Source organism: Pleurodeles waltl, chromosome 4_1, assembly GCF_031143425.1.
Source record: "Pleurodeles waltl isolate 20211129_DDA chromosome 4_1, aPleWal1.hap1.20221129, whole genome shotgun sequence".
Classification (NCBI taxonomy): domain Eukaryota; kingdom Metazoa; phylum Chordata; class Amphibia; order Caudata; family Salamandridae; genus Pleurodeles; species Pleurodeles waltl.
Genome location: NC_090442.1, coordinates 674,432,103 through 674,447,498, shown reverse-complemented (window position 1 = coordinate 674,447,498; position 15,396 = coordinate 674,432,103). Strand labels below are relative to the sequence as shown.

General features: G+C 44.7%; 1 protein-coding gene across 1 annotated transcript in view; it reads right to left on the bottom strand.

Moving 5' to 3' along the window:
• The window catches only part of USP6NL (USP6 N-terminal like), a 751,219-nt gene that overhangs the window by 319,212 nt on the left and 416,611 nt on the right, over positions 1-15,396 (bottom strand). The window contains exon 5 of the mRNA XM_069229194.1: positions 7,630-7,710. Within this exon, the coding sequence (XP_069085295.1) occupies positions 7,630-7,710 (81 nt within the window). The remainder of the gene's footprint in view (positions 1-7,629; positions 7,711-15,396) is intronic.

Below are 15,396 nucleotides of genomic sequence, written 5' to 3'. Positions count from 1 at the left end.
CCCCTGCTCACTCCCTTGGTAGCTTGGCACGAACAGTCAGGCTTATCTCACAAGCGATGTGTAAAGCACTTGCACATAACCCACAGTAATACAGTGAAAACACTACAAAAGGACACCTCACCAGTGTTAAAAAGTACAATATTTACAACAATGTGGTTAAAAACCAAGACAAAGCAGTGAACTTCAAAAAGACCCCTTTATTCCAGGTGTCTTGAAGTCACGTTGTATACTAAATCACATTTATTAGTCAATGTTTCGACCCTATATAGAACTAATTAAAGGGTCATCTTCAGGACTAAGAGTTTTTTTTATGATGGTCGCACCTATATTTGTAAGGTTTTTTCTTTAATTCCAATAATTTCTTCAGGTCAATAACATTTTTATGATTTTCACCAGGTCGAATAACAAAATCTAATCATCTAGTTATCCACTGTCGTGACGCAGAGTCATATATGCCCTACTTTCCTTTTGGAGCACTTCGTTTTAGTCTCTGCGTGTGTGCTTTATGCAGTCGCCTTTCTAAAAGTGGCATTTTCAAACAGAAAATAGAAAAGTCAACTGTAACAAAAGATGTATTTTTAAATTGTGAGTTCCGAAACCCCAAACTCCATCTCTCTATATGCTCCCAATGGGGATCTGTGCTTAAAAGATATTTAAAGGAAGTCCCCATGTTAACCTATCGGAGAGAGAGGCCTTGCATTAGCAAAAAACGAATTTGGCAGTATTTCACTATCAGGGCATGTAAAACACACAAGTACATGTTCTACCTTTTTAATACACTGCACCCTGCCAAGCCAAGGGGCTACCTATGGCCTAGCCTAGGGATGACTTACATGTAGTAAAAGGGAATGTTTGGGCCTGCCAAGGGGTACACTTGCCAGGTCGAATTTGTCAGAGTAAACCTACAAACACTGCAATGGCAGGTCTGAGTCATGTTTACAAGGCTACCTCTGTGGGTGGCACAATCAGTGCTGCAGGCCCACTAGTAGCATTTGATTTACAGACCCTGGGCACATATAGTGCACTTCACTAGGGACTTACTAGTAACGCAAATATTCCTATCATGGATAAACCAACCACCAATACAATTTACACAGGGAGCACTTGCATTTTAGCACTGATCTGCAGTGGTAAAGTGTGCAGAGACAATAAACCAGCAAAAACAGATCTGAAAAAATAGGAGGAAGACAGTGGCAGCTGCCACTGAAAAGGGGTGGTGGGTGGGAAAGGGTGGCAAGGGGTGGGGGAAGCAAATAGGGTTTTTTTTAAAAAAATGTAAAAAAAAAAAAAAAACACTTACATGAGGGGAGACATGTTTGTCTCCCCGGCTGCACAGGCTCCCGGCCAATCACTACGAAAGCAGCCTCGTGATTGGTCTGAGCAGCCTGCTTCGCCACTCAGACTGGGAATGGGAGCCTGTGCATGTTCTCTACCCAGCTCTAGCCAGGTAGAGAATATGCAAAGTGCCGGCCAAAAATACATGCACACTTTGTATGCACATAGCCCTCCTCAGGGCCCCTCCCTCCAGCCCAGCCCCACCCCACAAGGAAAAATAAAATGATAACATAATGTTATCATTTTATTTTTCCTTTTTGGAAAAACAATTTGGGCGTCACTCCTCCGCCTTAGTGGAGGAACCGCTCCTGGAGGAAGAAGGCAAGAAGTTTGGGGATAACCATGCAAAAAGGGCCATTTCCAACACAATGTTTTAAAACCACCTACTGTCACTTCGCGGAGGTCAGAATGGATTTTCAGTCACTAAGACACTGCGTTTGTCAAGTGACTAGAAGGTCTACTCCAATTTTTCAAGGGTTAGCATGCTTACTGATCTAATTCGCCTTCTTCGAAACACAGGAACATACCAAAAACACTTGTATCTAACAACAGCACCTGCTGTCCTGCAGAACATGGCTCGGTCAATGTTCACTGCATTGTTGAAGAAGTGCAGAAAATAGTACACTGCCACTTCCCTTAAAAACTACTGTATCTTACACTGCAATCAAAAAGAAACTTAGGTTTTATGGAAGAATCTGAATGGCAAGCCTCTAACAACCACTCCTCATTGTTGAGGATCAAATAATTCTAGCTTCTCTAGTAATCGCCCTAGACTTTTTCATGGGTCGGCACCGTTTTGCAGTGCAACATCAATACTGGTTACTGAAACTTAAAATGAATTATCAAGATAAAAAATCAAATGTCGATAATTATTAAATAATGTGAACACACCAGGGAAAGGGATCTAAACATAAATCAGTATCACCATTTTAAAGCTGTTGACTGACAACAGTGTGCATCCTACTAATCTATAAAAATGTCTTTGGTGAAATTTCATTTTGGAATCAAGTAACCGTCATGCATCAAAGTAAAGTATACATACTTACTGACCAAATTGGATAGTAAACGTCTACGACATGAACCCCCATCATACACACACCAAAGGACTTAATGGTGCAAACTTCACCCCTCCATCACAACTGAGTCTCACATTGAAAGCAAACTGTTGAGATCCACGGGCCTAGCCATCAATAGGCGGAACCAGGGTCCAAAGGTGTGAGGTAGTTCTGCTGTGCCTCAATCAGGGCTGCATTTTACTATCAAACTAGGGGCAAGGCGACCATTTTCCTTACTTGCTTTTAACTCACAAGTCTAACAACAGACAGCAACTTTTTATTTGATGAAGCCCATGAGAAGAAAGGCTGTTGATCAACTAGATAAGGGATATCCGACAAATACAAATGTTGCATCAAATGAAATATGGTGTGAAAATGTAGAGAGCCGCCAAAACCTCATGATTAGAATGCATTTTTAAGGAAAGGATCTAAAAAAGAAGCAACTAATGGGCACCTGGTCAAACTCTTTAAACATACCAATGCAAAGACAATAAACAACAATATTTCGGCTTTTCCATTTCATAAAAACACATCAGATTACTGAACATGAAGCCTTCTTGAAATTAAGGAGCCAACTCTTTGTATACTCTGTGCAAGCAAAATATTTTGCGGATTAAGGAGAAAATATATATTCCAATCATATCTCTACATTCCTAGCAATAAAGAACAAGAATTGATGAAGCCAAGGGTTCTTGCATGTGCCTGTGCTATTGGCTTTACTAATGCTTGTTTGTTTTTGCCACAATGTATGGCTTTGGGGAAAAGCCACTGAAAGACGGTAGCAAGTGAGCACACACAGCAGCAACCTTTCAGTGTTTTCACTGTTATCACAAAAACGCTTTAAAAAGGGGGCTGGGCTGTGGATGTGTTAATATGCTGACCATCTCGGAGTGTTCACTGATGAAGTAGACAGTTGTGGACGGGGGTCAATGTCTCAGAAGCACACAAAAATTATTTCGGTCCGAGAAGCTCCATAGGACGATCATGGAAAGGAACACAACAAATCAAGTGTAAAATCCCTCTCTTTATTCTCTTTTTGCTGCTAAGTAGCGTCTGGTAAAAGCTATAGATGTCTCCAGCCAGACCTAAAAGGGAGTCAACGTGTGTTTTGTTTAATCAGATGGGTGAATCCACAACACAGTGAGAAAAGGGAGGAGGAGAATACACCTTCAGTTAGATCAAGCCTTAGAAATACCTGATCAAATTGAACATTGCTTTCTGAAGGAGAATCAAAAGCATAACAAATGCAGATTATGTGTAGTGGCAGCAAAAATACCAACTCTGTATAATAATTTGTTTATAAAACCACCTTATGGAACCACCTTTCTCATTCCCCTGAAACGCTGTACAGTGTGACATTGTTTCTTTTATTTCAATGTAAATTTTTTGGCCAAGAACGTGTCTACTTGTATTCAAGTTCTTTACTTAATATGTCTGAAGTCGTTATCGCAGAAACTCCTCGTGCTAGTACTGTGGTAGCAGCAGTTGCTCTGGTGGAGTGAGCGCTCACAAGCCGTCAGGGGGTTGCTTCTTTGCCATAGCGTGGCACATTTTGATGCAAAGTAGTACCCTTGATGAGATGGTATGCTTTTGCACCACCTTCCCTTTCTTCGCACCCATATATCAAACAAAGAGTTCATCGTCCACCCGGAAATCTTTGGTACAACGGACAGAATGCCAACACTCTTTTTGGATCCAGACGGTGGAGTCTCTCCTCTTCATGAAAAGGATGCGGAGGTGCATAAAAAGTAGGCAAAGTGATGGATTGGTCTACATGAAAAGGTGTAACTACTTTGGTAAGGAAGGAGGCCTTCCTACGTAGCACCACTTTGTCAGGGTGAACAGACAAAAATGTGGCCATGTGGCCTCCCCATCCCAGGAGTGACACATCTGTCACTGCTGTAAGATCCAGATGGTGGAGGGAGAGCAATCTGCCATTGAACCAATCCGGATTCGAAAGCCACCACTCCAGATCTTTTACAGTCCCCTCCGAGGTTTGGACCATGTTGGAGAGATTCCCTTGATGCTGCGCCAACTGGAACTTCAAGTCCCACTGCAGAGCCTGTATATGCCGTCTGGCATGTGTCACTAGCAGGATGCAGGAGGCCATGAGGCCCAGGAGCCTCAGAGTCATTCTCACCGAAACCCAGGATAGAGGCTAAAACATCAGAATCATAGCCTGAATAGCCTGGACTCGCTTTTCGTGAGGAAAGGCCCGAAACTGCACTGTGTCCAGATCAGCTCCAATGAAAACAAGTGTCTGAGATGGAGTCAGGTGTGACTTCAGCATGTTTATAGTGAACCCCAGTGTGTGCATAAGGTTTGCCGTAGTCTGAAGGTGGGAAACGATTTTCTGGGGTATGTCTGCCTTCAACAGCCAGTCATCGAGGTAGGGGAAGACTGAAACCCCTAATCTGCGCATATGAGCTGCAACCACCACTATCACTTTCGGGAACACCAGAGGGGCGCTGATAAGGCCAAAAGGCAGCACGGTAAATTGAAAGTGTTTGTGACACACCACGAATAACAAGTAGCGTCAGTGGGCAGGCAAGGCGGGGATATGGAAATAAGCTTCCTGCAAGTCAAAGGCTACCATCCAGTCTCCTGGGTCCAAGGCAGACAAGACCTGAGCCAGACTGAACATTCTGAACTTCTCTTCTTGAGGAAGAGATTGAAGGCACAAAGATCTAGGATAGGATGTAAGCCCTTGTCCTTGTCCTTTCTGGGCACCAGAAAGTAGTGGGAATAACAACCACAACCTACTTCTGCCGCAGGGACCCTCTCTATGGCTCCCTTGGCCAACAGAGCAGCAACTTCCTGGCGGAGAAGTGTAACATGATCCTCCAGTAGGCTGCCCTAGGATGGAGGCATGGCCGGAGGGGCAGCCTCAAAGGGTAAGGAGTAGCCACTTCGGACAATCTGCAAAACCCACCTGTCTGCTGTGATGGATTCCCAGTGGGGCAGGAGATGACTAATCCTGCTGCCAACTGGTCTGAGATGTGGAGGATGGACTGGGAAGGCTTGGAGGCTGCAGCACGGGCAGACTGGGTAGACCTTTGGTTCCCTGTCCCACAAGCCAGTGGGATTCCCGTCCCCGGCCACACTGGGGCTGAGTAGTATGGGTGGCATGGTGGCTAGGAAAAGGATGCGACAGGGAGCCATTTCTGTGGCCACAAAAAGGAGGACTGTTGGGGATGAGGGGCAGTTGAAAGGCCATGGGACTGAGCTGTAGCCCAGGACTCCTTGAACCTCTCAAGCACTGAGTCCACCTTGTGCCCGAAGAGACAGGTGCCATCAAAGGGCATCTCCATAAGGGTCTGTTGGACATCCCCCCAAAAAACAGATGTCCTCAGCCAAGCGTGGCACCTCAAGGCCACTGTCGACGCAACCAATCTTCCCAGAGTCGGTTGTGTCCAGCATACATCGAATAGTTAACTTTGCTGTGTCTCTCCCATCAGCAACAGCTTGGGAGACGATAAGTCGGGCTTCCTCCAGGATCTGCTACAAGACTTGCACAACCGTATCCCACAAGGAGTGGGTATGACAGCCCAAAAGGCATGCGGTGCTCACTGACCGCAATGCCAGACTGGAGGAAGAAAACATCTTCTTCCCAAGTTGGTCCAGCCTCTTTGATTCCCTATCCAGGGGAGTGGATGAGAATGCGCAAGATGAAGAGAATGCTTGCATAACAACGGTCTCAGGTGTGGGATGTTGCGACAGAAATTTAGGGTCATTCGGGGCGGGCCAATGGCGGCAAGCGATTGTCTTATCCACAGGAGACCTTGTGCTGGGTCTTGACCAAGTACCCAGAAAGACATCAGTGAGGGCTTCATTGAAAGGAAGGAGAGGCTCCAAAGCAGAAGCTCCAGGCTGAAGCACCTCCGTCAAGAGATTAATCCTGACCGCTACAGTGGGCAGTTTGAGGCCAGGGACCTCAGTCGCCCAACTGACCACCAATGAATAGGAGGCTCCCTCCGACGTAGCCATGATAGGAGGAGAAAGCATGCCAGCGTCTGGAGAAGTATCCAGACCACTGGCCTCACCCAAATCCTGTGCCCAGTCCATGTTAGTATCATCTAGCTGGCATTCCATAAGGGTCCAGCAACTCCTCCAATCTCTCCTCATATTCGTACCCATAGGAAAAATGGTTTGAATCCGACCTGGGGTGAGTAGTGCCCATCGAAGTTGGAATCGGCGTCGGCCAACTCCATTCAGACTCTGGGTCGTCAGGAATTAGGATTGGGTTGATATTGATTGTGGGCTCAACAGACGTCGGGAGCATCGACGACTTTGCCGGCCCCCGGGGAAGGTCGTGATGGTACGACTGGCATTGGCACAGATCCAGCAAGGGATCCGGAGGGCCCCTTGGAGGCTGAAGGCGAGGAACCTAAAGGGCCCTCAGCTGAACCCCGGCCCTGCAGATGGAGGCCTAGAGCATCAACGCTAGTCCCGCGTTGCATCAAACGAGCAATGGGGTGAAGTCGAACAATGTGTAGCAGGAATCTGTAACTAGAAGTCTCTATCAAATATCATGTTTAAGAACAGTTACAAGTTCACCATCTAACAACTGCAGCTCCAACCTCAGGTATGACCCACAGCACCATGCTAAATATCCACATTCTACTTATGAAGCACATGAAATGCACTGGTCTCCTATCCAACCACCGGAAGATCTTAAAAAAACAGCAAGTGTGAGTATCTATATTACAACATCTCTGCTTCAGTATATGCCCATGCACAGTCAAGTTTGCTGCAACATGATTGGAGGACTCCTCCAAACTTAACCCATAAATTCTAGATTTTCTAGTTAGACTGAACTACAAACACATACAACATGTGTATCAAACACATACCACAAAGGGGGTAGCCTCCTACTCGAAGATTCAGAAGCAATAAGTAGTATGATGCACTATACGAATGTAAGAATACAACAAGCTATCCATTCTCAAGTAAGAGCAAAAACATTGAAAACAAATTAAACTAGGAGTAGCTGAGCACATCATAAGAAAGTTTCAAACCATGCCAAAGAACGAAGTAAAAATAACTGGTGAGGGATACATGCCCAGTCAGAGAGGAAAAGGGAATTGTCCATCAACAATGTGTGAAGCTTTTTCAACCAAGTACAGAATCATTTTCTGTTTCAGCAAGATACATCTGGTACGCACAGTCTGTGAATGGGAAAGAGCCAACTCATAAAAGTAAACATATTTTACAGCACATAGAAATAACATTCCTTTACCTTTTCACTGGTCCTGTACTTCCCCCAGTTCTTCAACATTTTTAACCACTTGCCAGTTCTTTCAATTTCAAGGTGCTTTTGCTGAAAACCAGAATATAAAATTCAAGTTTAAATAACTTGTCAAAAATAGATTTATCGTTTACACAGATACAGAGCTTCCTAGAAATGGGTCATAATCAGTGGGGCAGAATATGTTCTGGAGTTGTAAAGTTGTTTGGCTGGAAGGACAAAGCCTGTCTTTGCACATTTTTATTTGACCACATTAGTCCATTAGTCCAGTTACCACTTACAGAACATCAATTGTGTACCTTTAACCTCTCCACCAGCCTTCCTATTTACAGGGAGCCAAGAGGTTACTCCAGATAGCACTTCAGTGTCCCCAACAAATTAACTAGCCCTTAGCGCTGGGGGTCTACCTATAACATTCACCTTCTAATGTCTTACACCTACGTAAGACATGCCCCTCAGAATTAGCCTTGCTAATGTGATTCATCATGACAGTGGCCCATCTCAACAGCCCCATCTCTATCCGAACGTCTATAGAATACCAGCCCCCTGGCCTTCTCCCATCATGCTGTCTAGCTAGGAATATGAATTCCACATCTCTGTGAACCTGAAGATCAAGACACAACCACTGACGAAAGAGCCTGGAGAGAAACTAGCAGGCAACAAGCATAGTCACAGAGATATGGAGATACACAGGCACCATTTGAGCAAGGCTCTGTGCGCAAAAGATGGCATGCACAGGACACTAGTGGAGAGTGTGTGCATATGTGAAGGGGTTTGGATGTCTAAGCTGAGCATGGCAAACATACATATTTTAGGCAAGTGTAGTGGAATAGTTCTTTGTTTTACCACATCACCAGGAGAGACATGATACACGGAAAAAGCAGCATATCGCAACAAAAAAGCCATCCTAAGAAACAATGTTCACATGTAAAAACCAACACACACTCATTGATATACTCTCCACCTACCAGCAGCTAGGGCCCACCACAAAACACTTTTTAGTCCCATATTCTGCTGCTGTTACTCTCTGGTTAACGGTCAGACCCCCACCCTTACATTCCACAGAATAAGCTCTCACAATATGAGTGAGTGTATGGTTGAAGATGTATGAACTGCATACAATCGTTGAGAGTGAGATAATACTCCAAGGTTAAAGGCGGACTTCCAGTAGCCAAAACTGTGCTTCATGTTGTAAGGCTCAAACAATGAGTGACACTCACCTCCAAGGTCAACAGGCTAGGGCCCTAGGAGTCAGACTCTACATCAAGTTGTGAAGTCAGTAAGTGAGACTGTGCTCAAAGATTTAATATTCACATCCGGTAAATGATCCTATGCTCCCACTTGAGAAGCCCACAAGAATTAAATACAAGTAGGCCCACCCCCGTGAGCTCATTAGTTTCAGGGGTGTGGAATTTATTAAAATATCTACTTGTCCATGGGGCAGGTTACTTCTTAAATCTACTTGTCCTGTAAAAAAAAATCAACTTGTCCCTTTGGTGCCATGTGGTGTGGCGACAAATTATGGCAGCAATCTCATTATGTAAGAGCTCTGATAATAGCCTGTCTGATTATGTCAGGGCTACTACTATAGTAGGGCTTGAGTGCTTGCAATTTCAATCCCTACTATAGCAATTTCCTTATTTTGCCACCTTCCCGCAGAGCTACATACTGCAATAATAGTAAGCAATAGTTCCAGGGCTGGAATGTCTTTGAGTCTGCAAACCTACTAACTTGCATGTTTAAGGATTTCACCAGCTCTTCTCTAATCTTTTCCCATAATGAGAAAGGTTGGAAATGTACTCCTGACAAGGGCAGAAGTAGAAGTTCTTCTAAGTTTGGAGGGAAAAAAAAAAAAGGTTGGAGGGAAGGTGAACTTGTAAACGCTCAACAGATTTTCACATGAACAAATCTACACATGCATATTTGCTTGTGCTAAAATACAGTTCACAAATATTTTCTACGAGTACGATTTCCTGGTCTACTTCTGTAAGTTCTTGTGAATTCATGAAAGCCACTAATTCAAAGACATGGACCATGGGTGTACTTTAGTGACATTCTTTAAGAATTGGGTACGTAATTAGGTCTGGCGTTAAAGACATTTTGTCCCAGATTCAAGAAAAGTGGTGCTTCACATTGTAAAGCGCCACTTTTCTTGCGCCCCCCCTAACGCTACTATTTAAGATACGGCACGCCATGGCGGAATTAGTTACAATAGTGTCAAACGTTTTATGCTATTGGGACGCTTTGCTCCACTAGCATCAAAACGTCTGACGCTAGTGGAGCAAATTGCAAAGAGGCCTACTGATTCCAAAGGGTGCGTCCTTTTAATGTCTGCTTTAAGTAGGTGTTAAAAATAACACCAAAAATGGCACAATGAAATCTTGTAGACTTCATTGCGCCATTTTTGTGGGCCTCCTTGTGGCAGAACACCCATTTGCATACATTATGCATAATGTGGCACAAATGGTCCCAAAATGGCACAGTGCAGTGATATGGTGCAGTGTTTTGGGCAAACTAATGCCACATTAATGTCAGAAAAATTACGCTAATGTGGCATTAGGTGGCACACGGCCATCCTTAAATTTGGGCCTTTGTTTTTAATAAACATCTATTTCTCTATCTATTGGCTGGCTTTATTGTGAGTGACATCATCATCTCAGCATCATCTCCTATGCCGACGACACCCAGCTCGTCCTCTCCCTGACCAAAGACCCGCTCACCGCCAAAACAAACCTCCACGAGGGACTAAAAGCCATCGCCGATTGGATGAACAACAGTCGCCTGAAACTCAACTCCGACAAGACGGAAGTCCTCATCCTCGGGCGCTCTCCCTCTGCCTGGAACGACTCTTGGTGGCCCTCCGACCTCGGACCCCCGCCCACCCCTGCCAACCACGCAAGAAACCTCGGCTTCATCCTGGACTCCGCCCTCACCATGTCCAAACAGGTCAGCGCCGTCTCCTCCTCCTGTTTCAACACCCTTCGAATGCTCCGCAGAATCTTCAAGTGGATTCCAACAGAAACCAGAAAGACGGTGACCCAGGCCCTCGTCAGCAGCAGACTTGACTACGGCAACGCACTCTACACAGGCATCCCAACCAAAGACATCAAACGACTCCAACGTATCCAAAATGCCTCCGCCCGACTGATTCTCGACATACCCCGCCGATGTCACATCTCCCCTCACCTGAAGGAACTCCACTGGCTCCCGGTAGACAAGAGGATCACCTTCAAACTCCTCACCCACGCTCACAAGGCGCTTCACAACACCGGACCCTCCTACCTCAACACCAGACTTAACTTCTACACTCCAACACGTCAACTCCGATCCGCCAACCTCGCCCTCGCCATCGTACCCCGAATCCAGCGCAAGACCTCCGGCGGCAGATCCTTCTCCTTCCTCGCCGCCAAGACCTGGAACTCTCTCCCCATACCTCTACGCCAGACCCAGGACCTCCTCACATTCAGAAGGCTCCTCAAAACCTGGCTCTTCGACCGCTAAACAGCAGCGCTCCACGCCCCCCCCCTCCCCTCAGCGCCTCGAAACCCTAACGGGTACATAGCGCGCTTTATAAATATTGTGATTGATTGAGTGATTGCATTCTGCTCTTCCACAAGGAGCATATTGGCACACAAAGTAGTTTTGTGAAGTGCCAGGAACCACTGTGGCAATCAGTGTCGTAATGAAACTGGAGAGGGGCCCCCTGCAAAAAATATGGAGGGCCCCTCCATCCAGCCTAACTCAGGGCAGGTGCTGTGCTGAGGGAGCCCCCTGGAAAGGGGCTGCGGGCCTTTGTTATGCCACTAGTGGCAATGTGTGCTTTTTTTAGACCTAAAACTTATTTTTCTTTTTGCCAGTTTTTGTTACAATTGTATGGGCCAGGCAGCTCCCACAACAATAACGTGTTACAAAAACCATGTCAAAATAAGGCAAGCATTGACAAAACCAAAAGACTCACAAAAAATAAAATGTCAGATCGGTTGGCTTTGCCAGTGCTTGTTTATTTTTATGCTTCTTATAATCTTGTTGAAAACGGTCACACTGACTTTCCATTAGGAATATTTTTTGGAAATACTAGCCTGCAGCAACACATTTTACTACATGAAGCTTCGAAGAAATAGCGTCTTTCATAGAAACAAAACGTGTTTTTTTCCTACTTGCATTTTTTTCAGAACATTTAATTTTGAAAGCAAAAAATCACTCTTGCTTACAAGCTGCTGAAAACATTTGCATCTAACCAGAGAGCATTCTGGGAGCATTATACTTAATCTCATTCTGTTAAATTTTTCAAACAAGTGTGTACACTTTTTTTTTTTTTTTACTGTAGCCACTGCCAGTAGTGCAGTGTGACCTTAAAACGTTTATTTACAGCGCTCACCCTAACAATGAAGGCTTTTAATTAAGGAACCATGAATACAAGTTCAAACAGCATTAACTTTTGGACACACATATACCTCAACTGCAGACAATTCCCTTCTCTGTAAACTGGCAGCCAAAGGGTTTGTGCTGCAGGGGGGTTGGGCCTACTTGTCCCAATGACAAAATAAACATGAAAACTAGTTGCCCTTGACTCCAAACAATATGTCCCGGACATCGGGCGATAGGAATTCCCCATCCCAGGATCTACAGCAGAGGGTCTTAACCTTTAGTCCGGGAACCCCTGGGGGTCTGCAAAGCCTTCTTATAGGGACTCCGACTGCTTAGAAAATTAAATAGAAATGAACATTAATATAATGAATGTAATTAATGAAGAGAAGGGTAAAATGGATCTTTTTTAAATGTTTTGTAAACGTGACTGATTTTCAAACTGGAAGCTAAAAATTAAGTTGGTGTCTTCAGATTGGTTTGTGGGGGCAGTGCAAGTGCATCAGACGGAATATAGTAGAGAGAGGATGGGTGGCCTCAATTGAATTTAGAGGTGCTTCAACCTTTCCATTAAAACGAAAATGTCAATTTTTTACATTTGTTTATAAATAAAATTAAATATTTCTTCAATTTGTGTATGTATTTGATGAATGCTCGTTTCCCTATTGGTTAGTATTTCAAATTATTAAAATTGATTACGGTGGCCTCTCCAGATTCCAACAGTGATTCAGTAAGGGCCCCGGAATCTAGTAATGATTAAGTGGGGGCCCTTAGAAGTCAAAAGGCTAACAGCCACTGATTTACGCCACTAGTGTGGATGCGAGCAATATTTCAGTCTTTTCGTGTGTGCGCCTTCAAACAGTGTTGAACAAATAACCAGCAGTGACTTGTGCCTAACTCTTTGCATCTCTACACTCCTGGGCGTCAGGTATGAATCTTAACACAAGCCTGCCGCTGGAAGAGCCGTCTGGTGCAAACAGTGTGAGACATCTCATTTTAACACTCCAAAGGGTGTGCAAAATATACACTGGAATGTTGAATTTAACGTGTTGCGCCTTAACACCTGGCACCGAAATAGCGAACAATGAAAATTGGTTATCCGCGGTCTATTTTTATAGAGAAGTCCCAATTCACTTGTGAGAATAGTAGTGTGAAAGTTTAAACATGGCATGCCAGAATTCTTTATTTCACTTATTATCATCAAAGTCTTGGTTGCAAGATGAGCTACGTTAGAGGAAAAAGTGCATTAAAGAAACACGGTAGGAGCCTGTCAAATATTTGGGAGAGAATCAGATGCAAAGCTATAAAATGAAAAAGAATGGTGCATAAAAGAGAAATAAACAAATGAAAAAACGTGAATTCCGACTCGGTAAGAATACCTCGGTAGAAAAAAACGCAATTGTAGCAACCCATTCTCAGAGGTATGAGTATGTAAAAGTGTGTGCACGTGCGTACCATGTCTCCAGCGTGTATACCGCTGCCATCGTCAGTCTCTGTGCAGAGGAAACTGACTTACACTTGGGCCTTGGCCGTTGATGGCAGCATGGACAGGTTGAGTGTGTGGGAGTGGAACAACCTACAAGGGGTGACTGGCTGTGGTTTGTATGGCTGAAGCGAGAATCTACGAGTGTTCAGTCAGAACCCGTGAGGCTGCGTGAAGATAAGCGTACAACCAGCTACCCAGCCACAGGTCCCAACATCTCAGGCCTGCCCGATCGTTCCAAGAATTGACGCAGTGGGCACACAGGGGGTGGCCTGGAGTCAAGGGTCACCCCAACAAACCAGCATCCTTGTCGTTATCCGTTCCTCCCGCTTGTACGTGCATTCGCTCATCCAACTAAACAAACTTAAATCCTGCACATTCTTACGGAATTCTGAGTCAAATGCGGTACACCTTACTTAAAAACATAAGTAGACAAACGCGTCCAAATCCCGTGGGCGGATTTTCTTTGCAGTGGGTTTGTTGTGACTGTGCTAGGGAGGAGGCGGTTGTGATGGTTAAACAATCCGCAGGGCACGGGAGGCTGCTTGAGCATCCCGAGGCGGTGCCAGCCCGCTCAGTCAGGATCCGCAGCTAGCAGTTAGCGGCGGGAAGGCTATGATTTAGTCGGCTCTTAGATTTCAGCTCCAAAACACAGTTGTAACCTGCACATCAGCTATGATTAATGTTTTTGGTTTTCTAGTACCTGGGCGAAACCGGTTAATGAGTCGTGAAAGTGTTCCCTCAACTGCCGTGTAGGCAAAGACTGTGGCGAGTGCAATGCAGAGGCCAACCTCAAACGATCCCTCGTAAACCTCTTTCTGCTCCCTCATCAAGGTTGATTATGACACAGAATATTCACTTGTTAAGAACCAATCAGTTCCTCAGGGACCCCTGACTGAAGATCAAAATCAAAGAAATCATAAATCCACATCTTAACAAAATTACATAGGGCCCCAAGGAAGAAATGCAAACGTAATGCTTTATCGTACTAGAGCAAAGTGTGTTGCAACCTCTGGCCATCTAACTGTTTCCCCCAAATGATAAGTGTTCTTTTTTTTTTTTTTTTTACCTTTTAGTAAATTTCTCTGGTGAAACTCACATGGATGGAAAAGCATTCTGACAAAACTGTACACGCAGTTGATTACGGCTCTTGCACCCCTAGCATATCACTTGTGTGGGCCAGTGACTTTTATGCCAGCAGAAACTCACTAAGTTAAACAACTGCAACTGAAATATGAAGTGATTTGCAGGTCACAATTTCGAGCCCTGATAAGGCCAACTCAATATTCAACCATTTCGAGGTATGTACATTGAGTGCCATAAATTTGGTAATTTTAAAACCTCTTGCATACAATGCTTAGAAAAAGCACCAATGAGGTATGACTCGCTATTTACAAAGCATGAATAATATTGGACCAGGAATGTTCCATTGGTATACGGCTGTCTACCACTCCCTTGAGTGCACAACTACATGTGAGCCTGGGACCAATACTTTTAATTTGGCCCTGGAATCCTGCTAATCTAGGAGGGGCACAGAATGCTAGGCCTGTAACCTAACTACTAGAGGTCCAGGACCTGTCCTATGACCTTGAGGGGTGCACCAAGTTTGCCTTTATAGTTGAACGTGGACTCCTGTCCTTGTCCTGCATGTAAACATAAAGCAGCAGTGTACTGTGGTTTGTGAATTTTTGAGTATGACCAGAATTTTTCATCTGTATCATTGAGAAGTGTTGCCTGTGGACCCTTCTTGTGTAAAGTTCTGTTGTTATGGAAAACACAGAACCTTGCGCTGACATCCTGTGTGCACGTCTACTCCACGTGAGTGTACCGCCCACCTGTAGGTGGTAGTAGGACTCTGAGTACTGAAAGCAGTGGGGTCAGTTCTAGGAGCCCCTCGTTATTGTTGGGAA